Source organism: Episyrphus balteatus, chromosome 4 (assembly GCF_945859705.1).
Source record: "Episyrphus balteatus chromosome 4, idEpiBalt1.1, whole genome shotgun sequence".
NCBI classification, from domain to species: Eukaryota; Metazoa; Arthropoda; class Insecta; order Diptera; family Syrphidae; genus Episyrphus; species Episyrphus balteatus.
In genome coordinates this window covers 17,209,424-17,229,696 of record NC_079137.1, presented here as the reverse complement: position 1 = coordinate 17,229,696, position 20,273 = coordinate 17,209,424, and the positions used below count along the sequence as shown (strand labels likewise).

General features: G+C 40.2%; 1 protein-coding gene across 1 annotated transcript; it reads right to left on the bottom strand.

Moving 5' to 3' along the window:
- Nucleotides 1–14,293: 14,293 nt before the first annotated feature.
- Nucleotides 14,294–18,415, bottom strand: LOC129918223 (uncharacterized protein K02A2.6-like). Its single transcript, XM_055998627.1, has one exon. The coding sequence runs from the start codon at nt 18,413–18,415 to the stop codon at nt 14,294–14,296; it is 4,122 nt and encodes a 1,373-aa protein (XP_055854602.1).
- Nucleotides 18,416–20,273: the final 1,858 nt, after the last annotated feature.

Sequence of the window (20,273 nt, the reverse complement as noted above, 5' to 3'; positions counted from 1 at the left end):
ATTTGGTTTCTATTAGTATTTTAATTTGTGGGCTGGTAAGATATTCCCTGAAATTCATCAAATTAATTAATTTAGAATTTGATTAAATACTTTTCATTGTCCTTTTCCGCCTTTTTTACTCCAAATCGCGTCTGCATCAACAACTTATCAAGAAAATTCTTGATGCTTTTTTGTTTGATATTTGCGCATCAGTTTATCCAAATTTGCAATAGTGAACGATTGACATTTTAAGTGATGCTTATTATTTGCGTTTGGAGTCGATAGAGTTTCTTATGAATTTTTCAAAAACGCTCCACAAGTATTTTTGGAAAATTTAGCAAGGACCTTCTCAAACATACTGCACACAGCTGAAGTACCTGAATCTTTCAGAAAGTCAATTGTATTTCCAATACACAAAAAAGGGGACGTAAATAATGTCGAAAACTGCAGGGGTATATCCTTCTTAAAGGCTTGGCCACACCGGAAGGTATGCGGTAACGATATTTGTACTAAAAAAATTCCACACCTGAACGTTGATGTGTCAGTTTGGAATTTTTTTCATACAAGTACCCTTACCGCTACCGCTACCGCATTCCCTCCAGTGTGGCCAAGCCTTAAATGTGATTGCGAAGATATTTACAGGCATTATATTGTAACGATGAATTACTGAACTACTTTTAAGATGAAAGTCTGAACACACTACCTACTACTGCAAAGGTAGAAATGTGAACGGACCATTAATAATCAAGAAACTACCTACCCTCTGAACACATCCCAAATTATCCAACTAGACTGGAAGTATGAAGCGCCCCCTCTTGGAAAGGAAGTTTCGAGAAGCAAAGACGAGAACCTTCGAAGACATTCTCGAATCTCGAAATTCCGGTATAAAAGGGCAGCGTAAACACCGACCGGATACAGTTTAATCTTGAAAGTGAAAGAGTACAGTACAAAGTGAAATAAAGTGTTGCGAATTGTTAGTAGTAAATAAAGTGATTTAAAAGTGTGTTTGTTTGAGCGAATAATAAAAGTAAATTGAGTTGAAATAAAGTGTGTTCTTATTTGAACGGAAATATAAGTGGAAATTAAATAAGTTTTATTGTGAACCCGGAATAAAACATTACATCGGTGTCAGAAAAGTGGAATAAAACTTATTTATTTGTGCGAATCAGATAATTTCGCGAATAATATAAAAAGTGCGCGTGTGTTTTAACAATAAACAAAGTTCAAAACATTTTGAAAAAAGTAAAAGTGCTCGGGTTTTAAGAAGTTAAAATGGGAAAGACATTAAATCAGTTAAGTTTGACTGAGCTGAAGGCGGAATTAACTAAGCGAGGTCTTCCTACTGCTGGATCGAAAAATGATCTCATTATTCTCCTTGCCAAATTGGAAGAACAACGTAATGAACAGAAGGATGAACAGAAAAATCTTCTTGAACAAATTGAGACACAACGCAAGGAACAGAGAGAACAATTAGAAAAAGAACGCAATGAACAAAGAAAACAAATGGAACAACAACGAACAGAGCAAAAGAGTGAACAACAGAATCTTCTGGAAAAATTGGAACAGCAAAAGAACCTTCTAGATGAACAGAAAAACCTCATCGAAGGTAAGCTTCATGCGATCGAGAACAAGTTCGTTGCTCTTGATGCTTCCATCAAAGGTGTTGAAAAACAATCTCAAGAAAAGTTCGAGAAAGTTGAAGAAAAACTTGAGAAAGTAGAAATAAAATTCGATGACAAATTGAAAGGAATGGAAGTTAAAATGCAAAGTTTTACTGAGGAACTTGACAGGGTTCGAAAAATTAAGGTGCGAGAAAGTTCTGGTGAGTATTTAAAGAAGAAAGAAATGCATCCACCAACCTTTGATGGACAAAGTTCTTGGTTGATCTACAAGAAACAGTTTGAGGCAGCTGCCACAACAAATGGCTGGGATGACGAAGACAAATGTATAGCGCTGACTCTTGCTCTTAGAGGTCCTGCTGCTGAGTTGTTACAAACTTTACCACCAGAAAAGAATGGTAACTTTAACGCTCTTGTCCAGGTCATTGAAAAACGCTTTGGAGATGGCCATATGCAGGAAGTCTTCCGCGTCCAACTCAATACAAGAGTCCAGAAAAGAGGAGAAACTCTGCAACAACTCCAAGCAGATATTGAAAGGTTAGCTCATCTGGCATATCCGACAACAGGAGACGACATTATCAATCAGTTTGCGACAGAAGCCTTTGTACGTGCTGTATCTGATATAAATCTTCAGCGAGCAATTCGAACAGCTGGAAAACGTTCCCTTCCTGAAGCATTAGCGTTTGCACTCACTATGGAAGCAGCAGAACAGGCTTCTCAAGGCGTTCATCGGGTAAGAGAAGTTACAGTGGAGGAATGCTCTTGTCAAAAACTTGCATTCCAAAGAAACCAGCGAGACGGAGCTGCTCGATGCTGGAACTGTAACAAGACAGGACATCTCCAGCGGCAGTGCAGATTGCCACCAAGAAGAACTGCTTGCGAACACTGTGGACACAGGAATATTGCCCAACAACAGGTAAGCGTTACAACTAACACTCATGCTCGGCTTGATTCCCATTCGAAACGAGTAAGAACCAACTTCGAGGGGCAGAAGCTGGTTTCTGGTATCGATGGCCCCAGAACCACAATTCAAGTCTCACAGACTAAACGAGACAACAAAAGTCTGACAGTGGAGGCGACCATAAACAACAAACAACACGTGGCTACAATTGACACCGGTGCCACCGCCTCTATTGTACGAAGAGACTTGGTGAAGATGACATGGCTACATAACACCAACAGCTACCGTCTGAAGACCGCCACAGGAGAAGCAGCAAGGGTGTACGGTGAAGTTCGTCTTACGATCCGTATGGCAGAACTAGAGTTTTCGCATGTGTTTTTGGTGGCAGATATATGTGACGAGTGCATCATTGGAATCGACTTCATGAAGGACCATGGAATCATTTTGGATATAGGTAATCAAGTCCTGAAATACAGAAATGTAGAGATTCCAATGGTCTATGGCAACGAAAATTCAACAACAATTAGAACTGTCATCAAAGAAGACATGTGCCTGCCTCCTTCTTCAGAAGTTTTTGTGTGGACGAAACTAAAGGGGAATATTGGAAGCCATCGATACTTCATGGTTGAGCCAGAAGTTGAGCAAAGTTCCCAAAACGTCCTCATCGGGAAGACTCTTGTGTCACCAAAGAACAACATGGTACCTGTACGGATACTTAACATCAAACCGTTCCCAATCAAGCTTAAGAAAGGAGAAGTTGTTGGGCAATGTGAATCTGTGGCCGCAATAACTAAGATCAACGAGGTGGACACACAGATGACTATGAACTCGGAGAAACTAAAGAAACAAATTCTCAAATCAGACAACTTGAGTCAACATCAGCTTAATGTTGCGGGAAGGTACAACATGGTACCTGTACGGATACTTAACATCAAACCGTTCCCAATCAAGCTTAAGAAAGGAGAAGTTGTTGGGCAATGTGAATCTGTGGCCGCAATAACTAAGATCAACGAGGTGGACACACAGATGACTATGAACTCGGAGAAACTAAAGAAACAAATTCTCAAATCAGACAACTTGAGTCAACATCAGCTTAATGTTGCGGGAAGTCTTCTTCATGAATACGCTGATATTTTCTCTTCACCCAGCGGGCAATACGGCCGGACACAACTGGTGCAGCATCGAATCGATACAGGAGATGCTAGGCCGATTCGTCAACCAGCAAGACGTCTCCCCTTGGCCAAACAAGGTGAAGTTGAAGAAATGATAACAACAATGAAGAAAGACGGGCTAATCGAAAATTCCAAAAGCCCTTGGGCATCACCGGTAGTTCTCGTCAAAAAGAAGGATGGAAGCACTCGATTTTGTGTCGACTACCGCAGGCTGAATGATGTTGATGTGACGAAGAAAGACAGCTACCCACTGCCAAGAATCAGCGATACTCTAGATACAATGGAAGGAGGAGGAGCACAATGGTTTTCGACTTTGGATTTGAAGAGTGGCTACTGGCAGGTAGAAATCCATCCAGAGGATCGGGAGAAGACGGCTTTCTCCACAGGGAATGGTCTGTGGCAGTTTAATGTCATGCCGTTTGGGCTATGTAATGCCCCAGCTACTTTTGAGCGCTTGATGGAGTGCGTTTTGAATGGATTAACCTGGAAATCTTGCCTAGTCTATTTGGATGATGTCATCGTTTACGGAAAAACATTTGATGACCATTGTGAAAACCTAAAGGCTGTATTCCAGAGGCTACGAGAAGCACATCTTAAGTTGAATCCAAAGAAATGTGCACTTTTCAAGACCGAGGTTAAATATTTGGGGCATATCATCTCATCCCAAGGAGTGAAGACTGATCCTGAAAAAGTTGAAACTGTAAAGAACTGGCCAACCCCTCAGGACAAGCATCAACTTCGGAGTTTCCTCGGTCTGGCAACGTACTATCGACGATTTGTGAAGGATTTAGCGAGAATCGCCAAAAGCTTGCACCAACTTACGGAGAAGGGTAAACCCTTTAAATGGTCAGGTGAGTGTGAGAAAAGCTTTCAGGAACTGAAGCTGCGGTTATGTGAAGCTCCTGTGCTGGCCTATCCGACTCCAGGCAAACAATTCATCATTGATGCAGATGCAAGTAATGTTGGAGTTGGTGCTGTTTTATCGCAAGTTCATGACGGAGAAGAAAAGGTCGTTGCCTATTTCAGCAAGGTACTCTCGAAACAAGAAAGAAACTATTGCGTGACCAGAAGGGAACTTCTAGCTCTAGTATTGGCAACAAAGCACTTCCATAAGTACATCTATGGACAGAAGTTCCTTCTTCGCACAGATCATGGTGCACTAAATTGGCTTTTGAACTTCAAAAATCCAGAGGGTCAAGTAGCAAGATGGATCGAGATACTTCAGACGTATCAATGTCAGATTCAACATCGAAGAGGAAAGCTGCATTCAAATGCAGACGCATTATCTCGGCGCCCGTGCAAGCAAGACTGCAAGCATTGCACACGACTAGAAGAAAAGGAAGTTGTCGCTGTTAGAAGAACGAGAGCTGATCCCATTTGCGGCTGGAGTAATGAAGAACTCAGAATGGCCCAACAGGAAGATTCGGACATCGAACCCATCCTTGCATGGAAGGAACATCAAGAGAAACCAGAATGGGCCGACATCTCCGACCGAAGCCCCACTCTAAAAGCATATTGGGCGCAATGGGACTCACTTCATGTGCAAGAAGGGCTACTCAGGCGTAAGTGGGAATCCGCAGATGGTAAATCCTATGTAATGCAGCTAGTCGTACCTCAGTCAAAGGTTAATGATGTTCTCCGAGAGATGCACGAGGGAACTTCTGGAGGCCATTTAGGTATCAACAAGACGCTGGAAAAGCTACGACAGCAATTCTACTGGTTACGTATGAGAGAAGACGTTGAAAAGTGGTGCCGAAAATGTGATACTTGTGCCGCTAGCAAAGGACCAGCTAGAAAAATCCAAAGCAAGATGCAGCAGTACAATGTGGGCGCACCTTTTGAGAGAATTGCAATAGACGTAGCAGGTCCTTTTCCCGAAACCCAACAACGGAAACCGGTACATCCTTGTAGTGATGGACTACTTCAGCAAGTGGCCTGAGGCATTTGCCATCCCAAACCAGGAAACCAAAACAGTTGTGGATAAGATTGTCTTTCATTGGGTGAGCAGGTTCGGAGTACCCTTGGAACTTCATTCCGACCAAAAGGAAGGAACTTCGAATCCAAGATCTTTCAAGAGGTTTGCTCACTCCTTGGCATCAAGAAGAGCGATTTAACAGGACACTTAAGGAACACCTGTCAAAAGTAGTCAATGATAATCAACGAGACTGGGACCGACATATTCCATTATTCTTGATGGCTTATAGAAGTGCAACACATAGTTCTACTGGACATACACCATCGGAAGTCCTATTTGGCTCAACAATACGCTTGCCAAGTGAAATAAAATTTGGAAGTGTTCCAAACGAGCCACATGAAATGGATGAGTACGTAGATAACCTGAAAGGAACACTGGCTGACATTCACCAACGGACAAGGACAAATATAAAAGCGTCTAGTGACAGGATGAAAACAAGATATGACGCACGAGCGACAGCAACAGGGTTTCAAGAAGGAGAACTTGTGTGGTTTTACAATCCCCACCGACAAAAGGGACTATCACCGAAGCAACAACAAAACTGGGAAGGCCCTTACACAGTAATGATCAGAATTAACGATGTGGTTTACCGTATACAAAGAGGGGTAAGAGGCAAACTAAAGGTAGTTCATTGTGACCGTTTACATCGTTATAATGGTGAAAGAAGCAATGGAGTTGTTCGGGACGAACAATCCTAAGAGGGGGGCAATGTAACGATGAATTACTGAACTACTTTTAAGATAAAAGTCTGAACACACTACCTACTACTGCAAAGGTAGAAATGTGGACGGACCTTTAATAATCAAGAAACTACCTACCCTCTGAACACATCCCAAAATATCCAACTAGACTGGAAGTATGAAGCGCCCCCTCTTGGAAAGGAAGTTTCTAGAAGCAAAGACGAGAACCTTCGAAGACATTCTCGAATCTCGAAATTCCGGTATAAAAGGGCAGCGTAAACACCGACCGGATACAGTTTAATCTTGAAAGTGAAAGAGTACAGTACAAAGTGAAATAAAGTGTAGCGAATTGTTATGTCGTTTTCTATTGACAGATTTGTGAATTTGACAGCTGAAAGGGGGGGTGAAGAGGGGAAATAGTGGACAAATCTCAGATTTCATGATCTATTTGCGTCCTGAGATTCAAAAAAATGACAAAAAAAATTAATCTGAGATTCAAGAATCTGATTCTGGATTTTTATCAAGATTCACGCATACAAACACACGCACTTTCACACACACTCCTCTGTTTGACATTTGTCTGAACATTTGTTGTTGTTTTATTTTTTTATACGCACAGATTTCGCACACAATTACAAAACTAGATTTTATATTCTATTTGCAGTGGAAAATCTGAGAATTTTACACAAAAATCTCAAAAGTCAATAGAAAACGACATTAGTAGTAAATAAAGTGATTTAAAAGTGTGTTTGTTTGAGCGAATAATAAAAGTAAATTGAGTTGAAATAAAGTGTGTTCTTATTTGAACGGAAATATAAGTGGAAATTAAATAAGTTTTATTGTGAACCCGGAATAAAACATTACAATATTAAGAAGACTGGAATTTTGGGTCACCCTTCAAGCAAACAGGTCCGACCTCGGTCCGAATCCGCTCCGCCTGAGGCGGAGCTGAGTCCGACTTCGGATCAGAAACTGGTCCGAAGGCGGCTCAAATTAGTATGGAAATTATAATCACCGCGAAGTCGATTGCATATGTATTGGTGTGGTGAAAATCTCCATTCCGAGGAGCAGCGAGAACCTACCAGAAAGAGGAACAAAAAAGGGATGACGTTTCGCATTTGCGACCAAAAAAAGAACTAGATTTTTGTTTTTTTTTCACTGAAACTGTTTTATTTTTTTTTATTTTCTTTATTTTATTTTCACAAACACAATTTTTATTATTATTTTCTGGTGAAGGCCAGCGGCAGGAGAACTCGATGTATTTCGACAAATTGTGGATGTTGAATGTATGTGGGTGCTGGTGGCATCAGGTTGCCGAAGAAGATTTCCTAAGAAAAACACAAAATGATTAGTTTATTATTTAAAAAATCACTGCGCGAGCACACTCACCCATATTTTATGGATGAATTCTTTTTTTGGCTTAAAATGATCCCATATTATATATTTAATATATATAATTTAATATTAAACAAGGCGAGACACGACACGCCACAAACACTGCAAGAAAAAAAATAAAATGAAGTTGACGCTTTGTTTTTCTGTTCCCTTTGTCTTTCCTTCGTCAATTTTCCTTTTCGCACTTTTTCACCACGATTCTCGTTTGACTTTTGTGTTCATACACAAAAAGTTGCAAGTGTGTGAGTGCAAGCCCGATTTTCGCGGTCTGAGGTCGGAGTTTCTTTGTTGAACTCAGTTTTCTTGCTTGAAGTGCAACGACAACAAATTGCTCAATGAATACCATAAACAAAAAATACCAAGACTGGAAACTCGGCGGTCAACTGACGTTTGCCTACAAGCTGCGAGGTGTGGTGAATGTCATGAACCTATCGTTGTGTTGGTGTCCGATGTGTGGTGAATGTCGTGAATCTATAAATGTGTGCGTGTTAACCTCATTTACCAACGTGGTGGCTTTCACATATATTCACAGACAACACTGTACACAAAAGGGTTTTGGGGGGAAAGACGTACGAAAGTTTCCAGTCTTGGTATTTTTTGTTTATGATGAAACCAAGCAGGATTCAGAAAGGGTTATTCAACGACAGATCACATTTTTTCAATCTATAATATTGTTGACTATTACTCAGAAAATGGGAAGAAATTGTATGCGATATTTATTGATTTTAAAGCAGCGTTTGATAGTATTGATCGAAGAGCTCTGTTTTATAAATTAAACGTCTTGGGTTTATCATCTAAGATTTCAAATCTATTAAAGAAACTTTATGAGAATACTATGTCTGCAGTTTGGGATGTGAATGAACTTTCGGAGTGGTTCGTAACTAAAAGTGGCGTGCGACAAGGATGTCTTCTTTCCCCCCTGTTGTTTGCACTTTTTATCAACGACATAGTTGACGCTCTACCAAATGGTATTGTAATGTTTTATTCCGGGTTCACAATAAAACTTATTTAATTTCCACTTATATTTTCGTTCAAATAAGAACACACTTTATTTCAACTCAATTTACTTTTATTATTCGCTCAAACAAACACACTTTTAAATCACTTTATTTACTACTAACAATTCGCAACACTTTATTTCACTTTGTACTGTACTCTTTCACTTTCAAGATTAAACTGTCCCCGGTCGGTGTTTACGCTGCCCTTTTATACCGGAATTTCGAGATTCGAGAATGTCTTCGAAGGTTCTCGTCTTTGCTTCTCGAAACTTCCTTTCCAAGAGGGGGCGCTTCATACTTCCAGTCTAGTTGGATATTTTGGGATGTGTTCAGAGGGTAGGTAGTTTCTTGATTATTAAAGGTCCGTTCACATTTCTACCTTTGCAGTAGTAGGTAGTGTGTTCAGACTTTTATCTTAAAAGTAGTTCAGTAATTCATCGTTACATTGCCCCCCTCTTAGGATTGTTCGTCCCGAACAACTCCATTGCTTCTTTCACCATTATAACGATGTAAACGGTCACAATGAACTACCTTTAGTTTGCCTCTTACCCCTCTTTGTATACGGTAAACCACATCGTTAATTCTGGTTATTACTGTGTAAGGGCCTTCCCAGTTTTGTTGTAGCTTCGGTGATAGTCCCTTTTGTCGGTGGGGATTGTAAAACCACACAAGTTCTCCTTCTTGAAACCCTGTTGCTGTCGCTCGTGTGTCATATCTTGTTTTCATCCTGTCACTAGACGCTTTTATATTTGTCCTTGTCCGTTGGTGAATGTCAGCCAGTGTTCCTTTCAGGTTATCTACGTAGGGGAAAGTGGCCTAAAATGGCACCCCAAGGTAAAATGGCCCCCTGGCTAGAAATCGTAGAATCGAAAATAATTAGAAAGTTTTATGAACGCGATTCTTTAGTTTATCTTACAAAACCAACATATACGAAATTTCAGCAACTTCAAGCCATTATTTGAAATTTGACAGGTCAAACTGTCTCTATCCACCTCAAAAAGTACACTCGTTATAATTTTGTGAAATTTTTTTTGCAAAAAAAAAGTATAAAAAACATTGTATTTTGGAAAAAGAAGTTAATGTATGTACGCATGAAGTATTTCTTATTAATTTACTGAAATAAGTTGGTTTAAAACGATTTTAAATTTTTTGGTGTAAAAATTAAATTGAAAAAACTCAAAATGGGCAAAATGGCCTACCTAGTGCTCGGGTAAAATGGCATACCAATTTCACATGCCATTTTAAATTTTTTTCACATTTTCATTTTTTAAAGTATAAATAGTTGCTATTTATGAACGATGTACAGAGAGGAAGTCCTGGACCGAGGAAAGCCCTTGATTCCGTCAAAAAAACCTGGAAAAAAGCATCCAAAACATTCAAAGTTGCAAAAACTACAAAAACGAGACAAGCAACCAACATGAACTGGGTTTTAAATGACTGGATGAAAGATCTGGGGGGATTAAGCACCACTTGTTCCAAGAAAATGAAAAAGGAACCCTTTGACTCAATTTCGCATTTAAAATAACGTATGTTTGGACAGTGTGCCATTTTACCCGGGTAAATTTGATCAGTGAAATTTGTGGACGTCTTGAAAATTAAAAAAATTAAATACTTTTTGGAACATTTTTAACTCGCTAATAAAAAAAATGTGAGAGTAATATATTAAACTTTGAAAAGTATATAGCATTTAAGTTTGAATGCTACTGTTTTTCGAGATATAGGACATTTTCCTTAGGGGGGCCATTTTAGGCCACCTTCCCCTACTCATCCATTTCATGTGGCTCGTTTGGAACACTTCCAAATTTTATCTCACTTGGCAGGCGTATTGTTGAGCCAAATAGGACTTCCGATGGTGTATGTCCAGTAGAACTATGTGTTGCACTTCTATAAGCCATCAAGAATAATGGAATATGTCGGTCCCAGTCTCGTTGATTATCATTGACTACTTTTGACAGGTGTTCCTTAAGTGTCCTGTTAAATCGCTCAACCATCCCATCAGATTGTGGATGAAGCGGTGTTGTTCGCGTCTTCTTGATGCCAAGGAGTGAGCAAACCTCTTGAAAGATCTTAGATTCGAAGTTCCTTCCTTGGTCGGAATGAAGTTCCATGGGTACTCCGAACCTGCTCACCCAATGAAAGACAATCTTATCCACAACTGTTTTAGTTTCCTGGTTTGGAATGGCAAATGCCTCAGGCCATTTGCTGAAGTAGTCCATCACTACCAGGATGTATCGATTTCCGTTGTTGGTTTCGGGAAAAGGACCTGCTACGTCTATTGCAATTCTCTCAAAAGGTGCACCCACATTGTACTGCTGCATCTTGCTTTGGATTTTTCTAGCTGGTCCTTTGCTAGCGGCACAAGTATCACATTTTCGGCACCACTTTTCAACGTCTTCTCTCATACGTAACCAGTAGAATTGCTGTCGTAGCTTTTCCAGCGTCTTGTTGATGCCTAAATGGCCTCCAGAAATTCCACCGTGCATCTCTCGGAGAACATCATTTACCTTTGACTGAGGTACGACTAGCTGCATTACATAGGATTTACCATCTGCGGATTCCCACTTACGCCTGAGTAGCCCTTCTTGCACATGAAGTGAGTCCCATTGTGCCCAATATGCTTTTAGAGTGGGGCTTCGGTCGGAGATGTCGGCCCATTCTGGTTTCTCTTGATGTTCCTTCCATGCAAGGATGGGTTCGATGTCCGAATCTTCCTGTTGGGCCATTCTGAGTTCTTCATTACTCCAGCCGCAAATGGGATCAGCTCTCGTTCTTCTAACAGCGACAACTTCCTTTTCTTCTAGTCGTGTGCAATGCTTGCAGTCTTGCTTGCACGGGCGCCGAGATAATGCGTCTGCATTTGAATGCAGCTTTCCTCTTCGATGTTGAATCTGACATTGATACGTCTGAAGTATCTCGATCCATCTTGCTACTTGACCCTCTGGATTTTTGAAGTTCAAAAGCCAATTTAGTGCACCATGATCTGTGCGAAGAAGGAACTTCTGTCCATAGATGTACTTATGGAAGTGCTTTGTTGCCAATACTAGAGCTAGAAGTTCCCTTCTGGTCACGCAATAGTTTCTTTCTTGTTTCGAGAGTACCTTGCTGAAATAGGCAACGACCTTTTCTTCTACGTCATGAACTTGCGATAAAACAGCACCAACTCCAACATTACTTGCATCTGCATCAATGATGAATTGTTTGCCTGGAGTCGGATAGGCCAGCACAGGAGCTTCACATAACCGCAGCTTCAGTTCCTGAAAGCTTTTCTCACACTCACCTGACCATTTAAAGGGTTTACCCTTCTCCGTAAGTTGGTGCAAGCTTTTGGCGATTCTCGCTAAATCCTTCACAAATCGTCGATAGTACGTTGCCAGACCGAGGAAACTCCGAAGTTGATGCTTGTCCTGAGGGGTTGGCCAGTTCTTTACAGTTTCAACTTTTTCAGGATCAGTCTTCACTCCTTGGGATGAGATGATATGCCCCAAATATTTAACCTCGGTCTTGAAAAGTGCACATTTCTTTGGATTCAACTTAAGATGTGCTTCTCGTAGCCTCTGGAATACAGCCTTTAGGTTTTCACAATGGTCATCAAATGTTTTTCCGTAAACGATGACATCATCCAAATAGACTAGGCAAGATTTCCAGGTTAATCCATTCAAAACGCACTCCATCAAGCGCTCAAAAGTAGCTGGGGCATTACATAGCCCAAACGGCATGTCATTAAACTGCCACAGACCATTTCCTGTGGAGAAAGCCGTCTTTTCCCGATCTTCTGGATGGATTTCTACCTGCCAGTAGCCACTCTTCAAGTCCAAAGTCGAAAACCATTGTGCTCCTTCCATTGCAGCTATAGAGTATCGCTGATTCTTGGCAGTGGGTAGCTGTCTTTCTTCGTCACATCATTCAGCCTACGGTAGTCGACACAAAATCGAGTGCTTCCATCTTTCTTTTTGACGAGAACTACCGGTGATGCCCAAGGGCTTTTGGAATTTTCGATCAGCCCATCTTTCTTCATTGTCGATATCATTTCTTCAACTTCACCTTGTTTGGCCAAGGGGAGACGTCTTGCTGGTTGACGAATCGGTCTAGCATCTCCTGTATCGATTCGATGCTGCACCAGTTGTGTTCGGCCGTACTGCCCGCTGGGTGAAGAGAAGATATCAGAATGTTCGTGAAGAAGCCTTCCCGCAACATTAAGCAGATGTTGACTCAAGTTGTCTGATTTAAGAATTTGAGTCTTTACTTTCTCCGAGTTCATAGTCATCTGTGTGTCCACCTCCTTGATCTTAGTTATTGCGGCCACAGATTCACATTGGCCAACAACTTCTCCTTTCTTAAGCTTGATTGGGTACGGTTTGATGTTAAGTATCCGTACAGGTACCATGTTGTTCTTTGGTGCCACAAGAGTCTTCCCGATGATGAGGTTTTGGGAACTTTGCTCAACTTCTGGCTCAACCATGAGGTATCGATGGCTTCCAATATCCCCCTTTAGTTTCGTCCACACAAAAACTTCTGAAAAAGGAGGCAGGCACATGTCTTCTTTGATGACAGTTCTAATTGTTGTTGAATTTTCGTTGCCATAGACCATTGGGATCTCCACATTTCTGTATTTCAGGACTTGATTACCTATATCCAAAATGATTCCATGGTCCTTCATGAAGTCGATTCCAATGATGCACTCGTCACATATATCTGCCACCAAAAACACATGCGAAAACTCTAGTTCTGCCATACGGATCGTAAGACGAACTTCACCGTACACCCTTGCTGCTTCTCCTGTGGCGGTCTTCAGACGGTAGCTGTTGGTGTTATGTAGCCATGTCATCTTCACCAAGTCTCTTCGTACAATAGAGGCGGTGGCACCGGTGTCAATTGTAGCCACGTGTTGTTTGTTGTTTATGGTCGCCTCCACTGTCAGACTTTTGTTGTCTCGTTTAGTCTGTGAGACTTGAATTGTGGTTCTGGGGCCATCGATACCAGAAACCAGCTTCTGCCCCTCGAAGTTGGTTCTTACTCGTTTCGAATGGGAATCAAGCCGAGCATGAGTGTTAGTTGTATCGCTTACCTGTTGTTGGGCAATATTCCTGTGTCCACAGTGTTCGCAAGCAGTTCTTCTTGGTGGCAATCTGCACTGCCGCTGGAGATGTCCTGGCTTGTTACAGTTCCAGCATCGAGCAGCTCCGTCTCGCTGGTTTCTTTGGAATGCAAGTTTTTGACAAGAGCATTCCTCCACTGTAACTTCTCTTACCCGATGAACGCCTTGAGAAGCCTGTTCTGCTGCTTCCATAGTGAGTGCAAACGCTAATGCTTCAGGAAGGTGTAGCATTGTTGTTGATTACTTTTGTTAGTTAAAGAGGATGCCGAAATTGCCGCTCAAATAAAACACGTCTGTTCAGTAATAAATATTTAATTCAACTCCTCTTGGTATACCAAAGATGTATACCAATCAGAATGTTTAGTCTTTGCTCAATTGGTATAATGTAAAGTAATGCCAAATACATTAAACATTACATTTCTCTCTTGCTTAATATTGAAAATAAAATGAATGTTAACATGAATTTGTTTTCTTAAAAATTATTCTAATATGTAGTCATCAAAACGCAGTGGTCTCTTCGATCTAGTACTGCGCTTGTGTTCGTATCTTAATTGTGGTGAATTTGGTGGAGTGGTGAAAACTTCAACTTCCTCAGTTACATCTCTGTTGTTTTCATCTATAGCAATGTCAAAATCAGCTGGTGTTGGAAACTGTTGATAATTTTCAGAATTTTCATTTGAATTTGAATCAATTTGATTTTGCTCTTTATAGTTGATGTAATTTTTGCGTGCAGGTCTTCTTGTTGTTATTTGTTGGATGTTGGGCTTGACGAAATTCTTGAAGAACGAAGAGTTTCTTACAATTGTATTGGTCTCTCCTTCTCTTCTGGCCCAAATTTGCGAACCAATGATTTTGGTTATTTTCATCGGCTCAGGATCATACGGTGGAGTAAGTTTATTAATTTTTCTTTGCTTGCAAATTACCTGGTCGCCGACTTTGAATGCTGCTCGTTTGGTGTGTCTTCGTTTATCTGCGTATTGTTTATTTTTGAGTTTGTTGTTTTGTTCTTTGTTGACCAGTTTTGTTGTCTTCTCTTTCAGTGTTGGCAGAAAGTTATTCATCTTCCTGTTGAACATCAATTCGAACGGAGATACTTCAGTTGTTGCTTGCGGAGTTGAGCGATAGTCCATCAAAAACATGTCCAGTTGTGATAAACAATTATGGTGTTCTAGCTCGGATGAAATGAGAGACTTTTTGATTGTCTTCACCATGCGTTCGGCTGCTCCATTTGCTTCTGGCCAATACGGGGTTGTTTTGTGATGTTTAATGTTCTGGGAATCCATGAATTCTTTAAACTCGTGGCTGCTGAATGGTGGTCCATTGTCGGATTTCAAATTCAATGGAGTACCGAATGCAGAAAATATTTTCGTTAATACTTTCTTCACATCAATGAATTTTGTTGAGTGTATCTGTTCGACGAATGGATACTTCGAATACTCATCGACCAAAATGAGTAAGTACTTCCCGTTCGGAAGCGGACCAGCAAAATCCATCGACACTTTCTCAAATGGTGTTGACGCTAGTTCGACAATTGAAAGTGGTTCACGATGGTTTTGATTATTAACCACTTGGCAAATGTGACACTGTGACACGGTTTCTTCTACTTTCTTGTCGAGATCAGGAAACCAAATTTTGGTTCTGAGCAATTGTTTTGTTTTAACTATTCCCATGTGGGATTTATGTGCTAAAGCGATGGCACGTTGAACTAGCTTGTGGGGCAAAAGTATTTGTGAACCTTTAAGTACACATCCTTCTGCTATGGATAGTTCTTGCCGTACACCTTTATACCTGGATATTTGGTTGCTGTTCCATTGGGTGTTGCTGTTGGATGTAATTGCTTTGATGAGAAGTTGTAGAATTGGATCTTGTTGTGTTTCTTCTTGTATTGTTTGCAGGGAGATCGCTTTCGGTAGTGAATTATTGATGATGAAGTTTACGTACTGTTCTATTATGTTGTTTTTGTTGTAACTGTTGTTGCTGTTGTTGTTTGGATGTCGGGAGAAATAGTCTGCAGGATTTGAATTACCTTGTTGATGTTGAATGTTGAAACTAAACTCTTGTGTCTTGAGCAATAGTCGCTCAATTCTGCTTGTTGGCTTGGACAAAGGATTCTTAAAAATACTTATTAACGGCATGTGATCTGTATGGAGCGTGAACTTAGTCCCATACAAATAGATCTTGAAATGTTCCATTGCCCATGTTGCTGCTAACATTTCTTTCTCTATTTGGCTGTATCTTTTCTCGACCGCAGTAAGTGCATGGCATGCATATGCCACGATCTCATATCTTTTGTTGTGGTGTTGCGACAAGATACCAGAAAGACCTTCAGGACCGGCATCGACATGTAGATGTGTTGGCTTGTTCATGTCATAGTAGGCAAGTTTAGATGCATCTCCCATTAGCTTCTTTAGGAAAATTAATGCTTCCTCGTGCTTCTTCTTCCAAACGAACTCGGTGTTTTTTTGAATGAGTTCTCGCAATGGTTGGGTGTGTGTTGCTAGTTCTGGAAGAAAAGGTAAAGCAAAATTTAACATACCAAGGATGCTGCGGACTTCTGAGACGTTGTTGGGTGTTTTGAGTTGTTCAAAAACTGCTACTTTCTCGGGGTCTGGTTGGATGCCGTCCTTTGAGAAAACAAAACCGAAAAACTTCAGCTGGGGTTGGCTGAATACACACTTTTTCTCGTTGACTGTTAGGTTGTTTGCACGAAGTCGTTGAAATACCTCTTCAAGTGCTTGATCATGTTCAGTTTGCGTTTTCCCAAAAATGAATATGTCATCACTCACATTCAGGACGTTTTTGATGTTGTTGAGCGTCTGTCGGATGATGTCTTGGAACTCTTCGGCTGCTGTGTTGACACCGAAGTTGAGTCTTTTGTACCTGTAGACTCCACAGTGTGTGCTGAAAGTCGTGATGAAACGCGATTCTTCATCCAATTCGATTTGATGATAGCCTTCGTTGAGGTCGATTTTGCTGTAGACTGTTGTGCCATTTAAAGATGTTATTATGTCTTGCAGAGTTGGTGTTATTTTTCTGACACGTTGAATGGCTTTGTTGGCTGCTCGCATATCAATGCACATCCGAATAGCTGTTGGGTTGTGGGGTTTTGGTACAATCACCACTGGTGATACCCACGGTGTTGGACCTGTTGCTTTTTCAATGATGTCTGCTTTGAGTAGGCGGTTGATTTCGTCTTCAACTGATGATCTTAAATGGAATGGAATTCGACGGAAACGTTGTGCGACTGGTGGTACTTCTTTGTCGATGAAAAGATGTACTTTGTGTTTGTTGTGTTTCCCGATTCCTCTGAAGACTTCAGGGTACTTCTGTTTGATGTCGAGACTGATGTTGTTTGATAATTGTTGGACTATGTGGATTATGTTGAGTTGTTTTGATGCGTTGTAACTGAGAATGGATATTGCTTGGCTATCTATTACGTAGATTGTCTCGGCTATGGAATGTTGTTTAAAAGTAAGACTGGCTGTGAATTTTCCAATTATCGGCAATGAAGTTGTGGAATTATATGGAATTATTTTTCCTGTGTGTTTTGTTAATGTTGGTCTGTTCGTTAGTTTGTTGAAAGTACTGTTGCTTATGATTGTTGCGGTTGACCCTGTGTCAATTGTGAAGTTCGTTGGTGTTTTGTTGATGGAAACTGTTATAGTTGGCAAATTGTTGTTAGTAGCATCATTTATTGTAAATACGGAGTCTTGTGTTTCATCATTTTCTGTTTGTTGTAAATTGTTTATTTTGAAATTGTTGGAGGACTTCGGTTTCATACACACTTTAGCAAAGTGTCCTTTCTTCTTGCAAAAATTGCAGAGAATATTTCTTGCTGGACATTGTTGAAGCCCACCAGAATGCCAATTGTTTCCACAGTTCTTACAGTTTGGATTGTTGTTGGAGTGTTTTTGTGTTTGCGCGCTTTTTTTGTTTGGGTTTGTGTTGGTGTTGGTGCGCTTTGTATTATAGTGTTGTTTCGCTCTCGCAACATGATTGCATTGTTCTGTTGTATGTTGCTGTTTCGCTTCTATTTTGATTGCGTGTTCCTCAGACATCTCAATCGTTTTTGCTTCTTCTAACAACTTTTGAAGTGTTGGCTTTGTTTGGAAGGCAAAATCTCTCAATCTATGCGATGTTGTTGTGCATATGATTTGAGACTTGATTTCTTTGTCTCTGTCTGAAAATTCGCAATTGGAACTCAATTTCAAAAGCCGTGCATAGAACTGTCCAACTGTTTCATTGGGAATCTGTTTTGCCTGCCGAAAGGAAAATATTTCGAATTCGATGTTTGTTTTGGGCGAGAAATAATTCGATAGCTTTTGTTTCGCTATTTCGAAGCAGTCCATCTCGACTCTTGTTCTCGCGCCTTTTTCGTCGACGCGTTCCTTTGTTGTTGTAGTCAGCTTTGGCAAATTGTGAAAGATCTCAAAAACGTCTTCACCGGCATAATGTAACAATAATGCCTTCTGTCTTTCGACATTGTTGATATCGCTCGCTATTAAAAAATTTTCAAAGCGAGCAATCCATTTCTTCCAACGATCACCAGCGTTGGTTGGATCGTCGTTCAGGTTGAAAAATGGAATTCTTCCACCCTCCATGTTTTTTTTGTTTGTTTGTTTTTCACTTTGATAAAACTCAATTTATTTCTTATAAATTGTACCTTTTATACTCGTCGCCAAATGTAGCATTGTTGTTGATTACTTTTGTTAGTTAAAGAGGATGCCGAAATTGCCGCTCAAATAAAACACGTCTGTTCAGTAATAAATATTTAATTCAACTCCTCTTGGTATACCAAAGATGTATACCAATCAGAATGTTTAGTCTTTGCTCAATTGGTATAATGTAAAGTAATGCCAAATACATTAAACATTACAGAAGGGAACGTTTTCCAGCTGTTCGAATTGCTCGCTGAAGATTTATATCAGATACAGCACGTACAAAGGCTTCTGTCGCAAACTGATTGATAATGTCGTCTCCTGCTGTCGGATATGCCAGATGAGCTAACCTTTCAATATCTGCTTGGAGTTGTTGCAGAGTTTCTCCTCTTTTCTGGACTCTTGTATTGAGTTGGACGCGGAAGACTTCCTGCATATGGCCATCTCCAAAGCGTTTTTCAATGACCTGGACAAGAGCGTTAAAGTTACCATTCTTTTCTGGTGGTAAAGTTTGTAACAACTCAGCAGCAGGACCTCTAAGAGCAAGAGTCAGCGCTATACATTTGTCTTCGTCATCCCAGCCATTTGTTGTGGCAGCTGCCTCAAACTGTTTCTTGTAGATCGACCAAGAACTTTGTCCATCAAAGGTTGGTGGATGCATTTCTTTCTTCTTTAAATACTCACCAGAACTTTCTCGCACCTTAATTTTTCGAACCCTGTCAAGTTCCTCAGTAAAACTTTGCATTTTAACTTCCATTCCTTTCAATTTGTCATCGAATTTTATTTCTACTTTCTCGAGTTTTTCTTCAACTTTCTCGAACTTTTCTTGAGATTGTTTTTCAACACCTTTGATGGAAGCATCAAGAGCAACGAACTTGTTCTCGATAGCATCAAGCTTACCTTCGATGAGGTTTTTCTGTTCATCTAGAAGGTTCTTTTGGATTTCGAGAAGATTCTTCTGTTCATTCTTTTGCTCTGTGCGTTGTTGTTCCATTTGTTCTCTCTGTTCTTTGCGTTGTGTCTCAATTTGTTCGAGAAGATTCTTCTGTTCATCCTTTTGTTCTTTACGTTGTTGTTCTATTTGATCTTTCTGTTCTTCAATTTTTGCAAGGAGAACAGCCATCATGGATGACATATCGGAATTAGTACTTACTCGTTCTTCTATCATTTCAACTTCGAATTGAAATGTATCCAAATCTTCGTTTTTCTGGGTTAAATAATCCTGTAGACGAATAATGAGATCATTTTTCGATCCAGCAGTAGGAAGACCTCGCTTAGTTAATTCCGCCTTCAGCTCAGTCAAACTTAACTGATTTAGTGTTTTACCCATTTTAACTTTTCAAAACGCGAGCACTTTTACTTATTTCAAAATGTTTTACACTTTGTTTATTGTTAAAACACACGCGCACTTTTTATTTTATTCGCGAAATTATCTGATTCGCACAAATAAATAAGTTTTATTCCACTTTTCTGACACCAATGTAATGTTTTATTCCGGGTTCACAATAAAACTTATTTAATTTCCACTTATATTTTCGTTCAAATAAGAACACACTTTATTTCAACTCAATTTACTTTTATTATTCGCTCAAACAAACACACTTTTAAATCACTTTATTTACTACTAACAATTCGCAACACTTTATTTCACTTTGTACTGTACTCTTTCACTTTCAAGATTAAACTGTCCCCGGTCGGTGTTTACGCTGCCCTTTTATACCGGAATTTCGAGATTCGAGAATGTCTTCGAAGGTTCTCGTCTTTGCTTCTCGAAACTTCCTTTCCAAGAGGGGGCGCTTCA

Coding starts and splice junctions, on each gene's coding strand:
- LOC129918223 (XM_055998627.1), bottom strand. CDS start 18,415: ATGGAGGGTGGAAGAATTCCATTTTTCAACCTGAACGACGATCCAACC.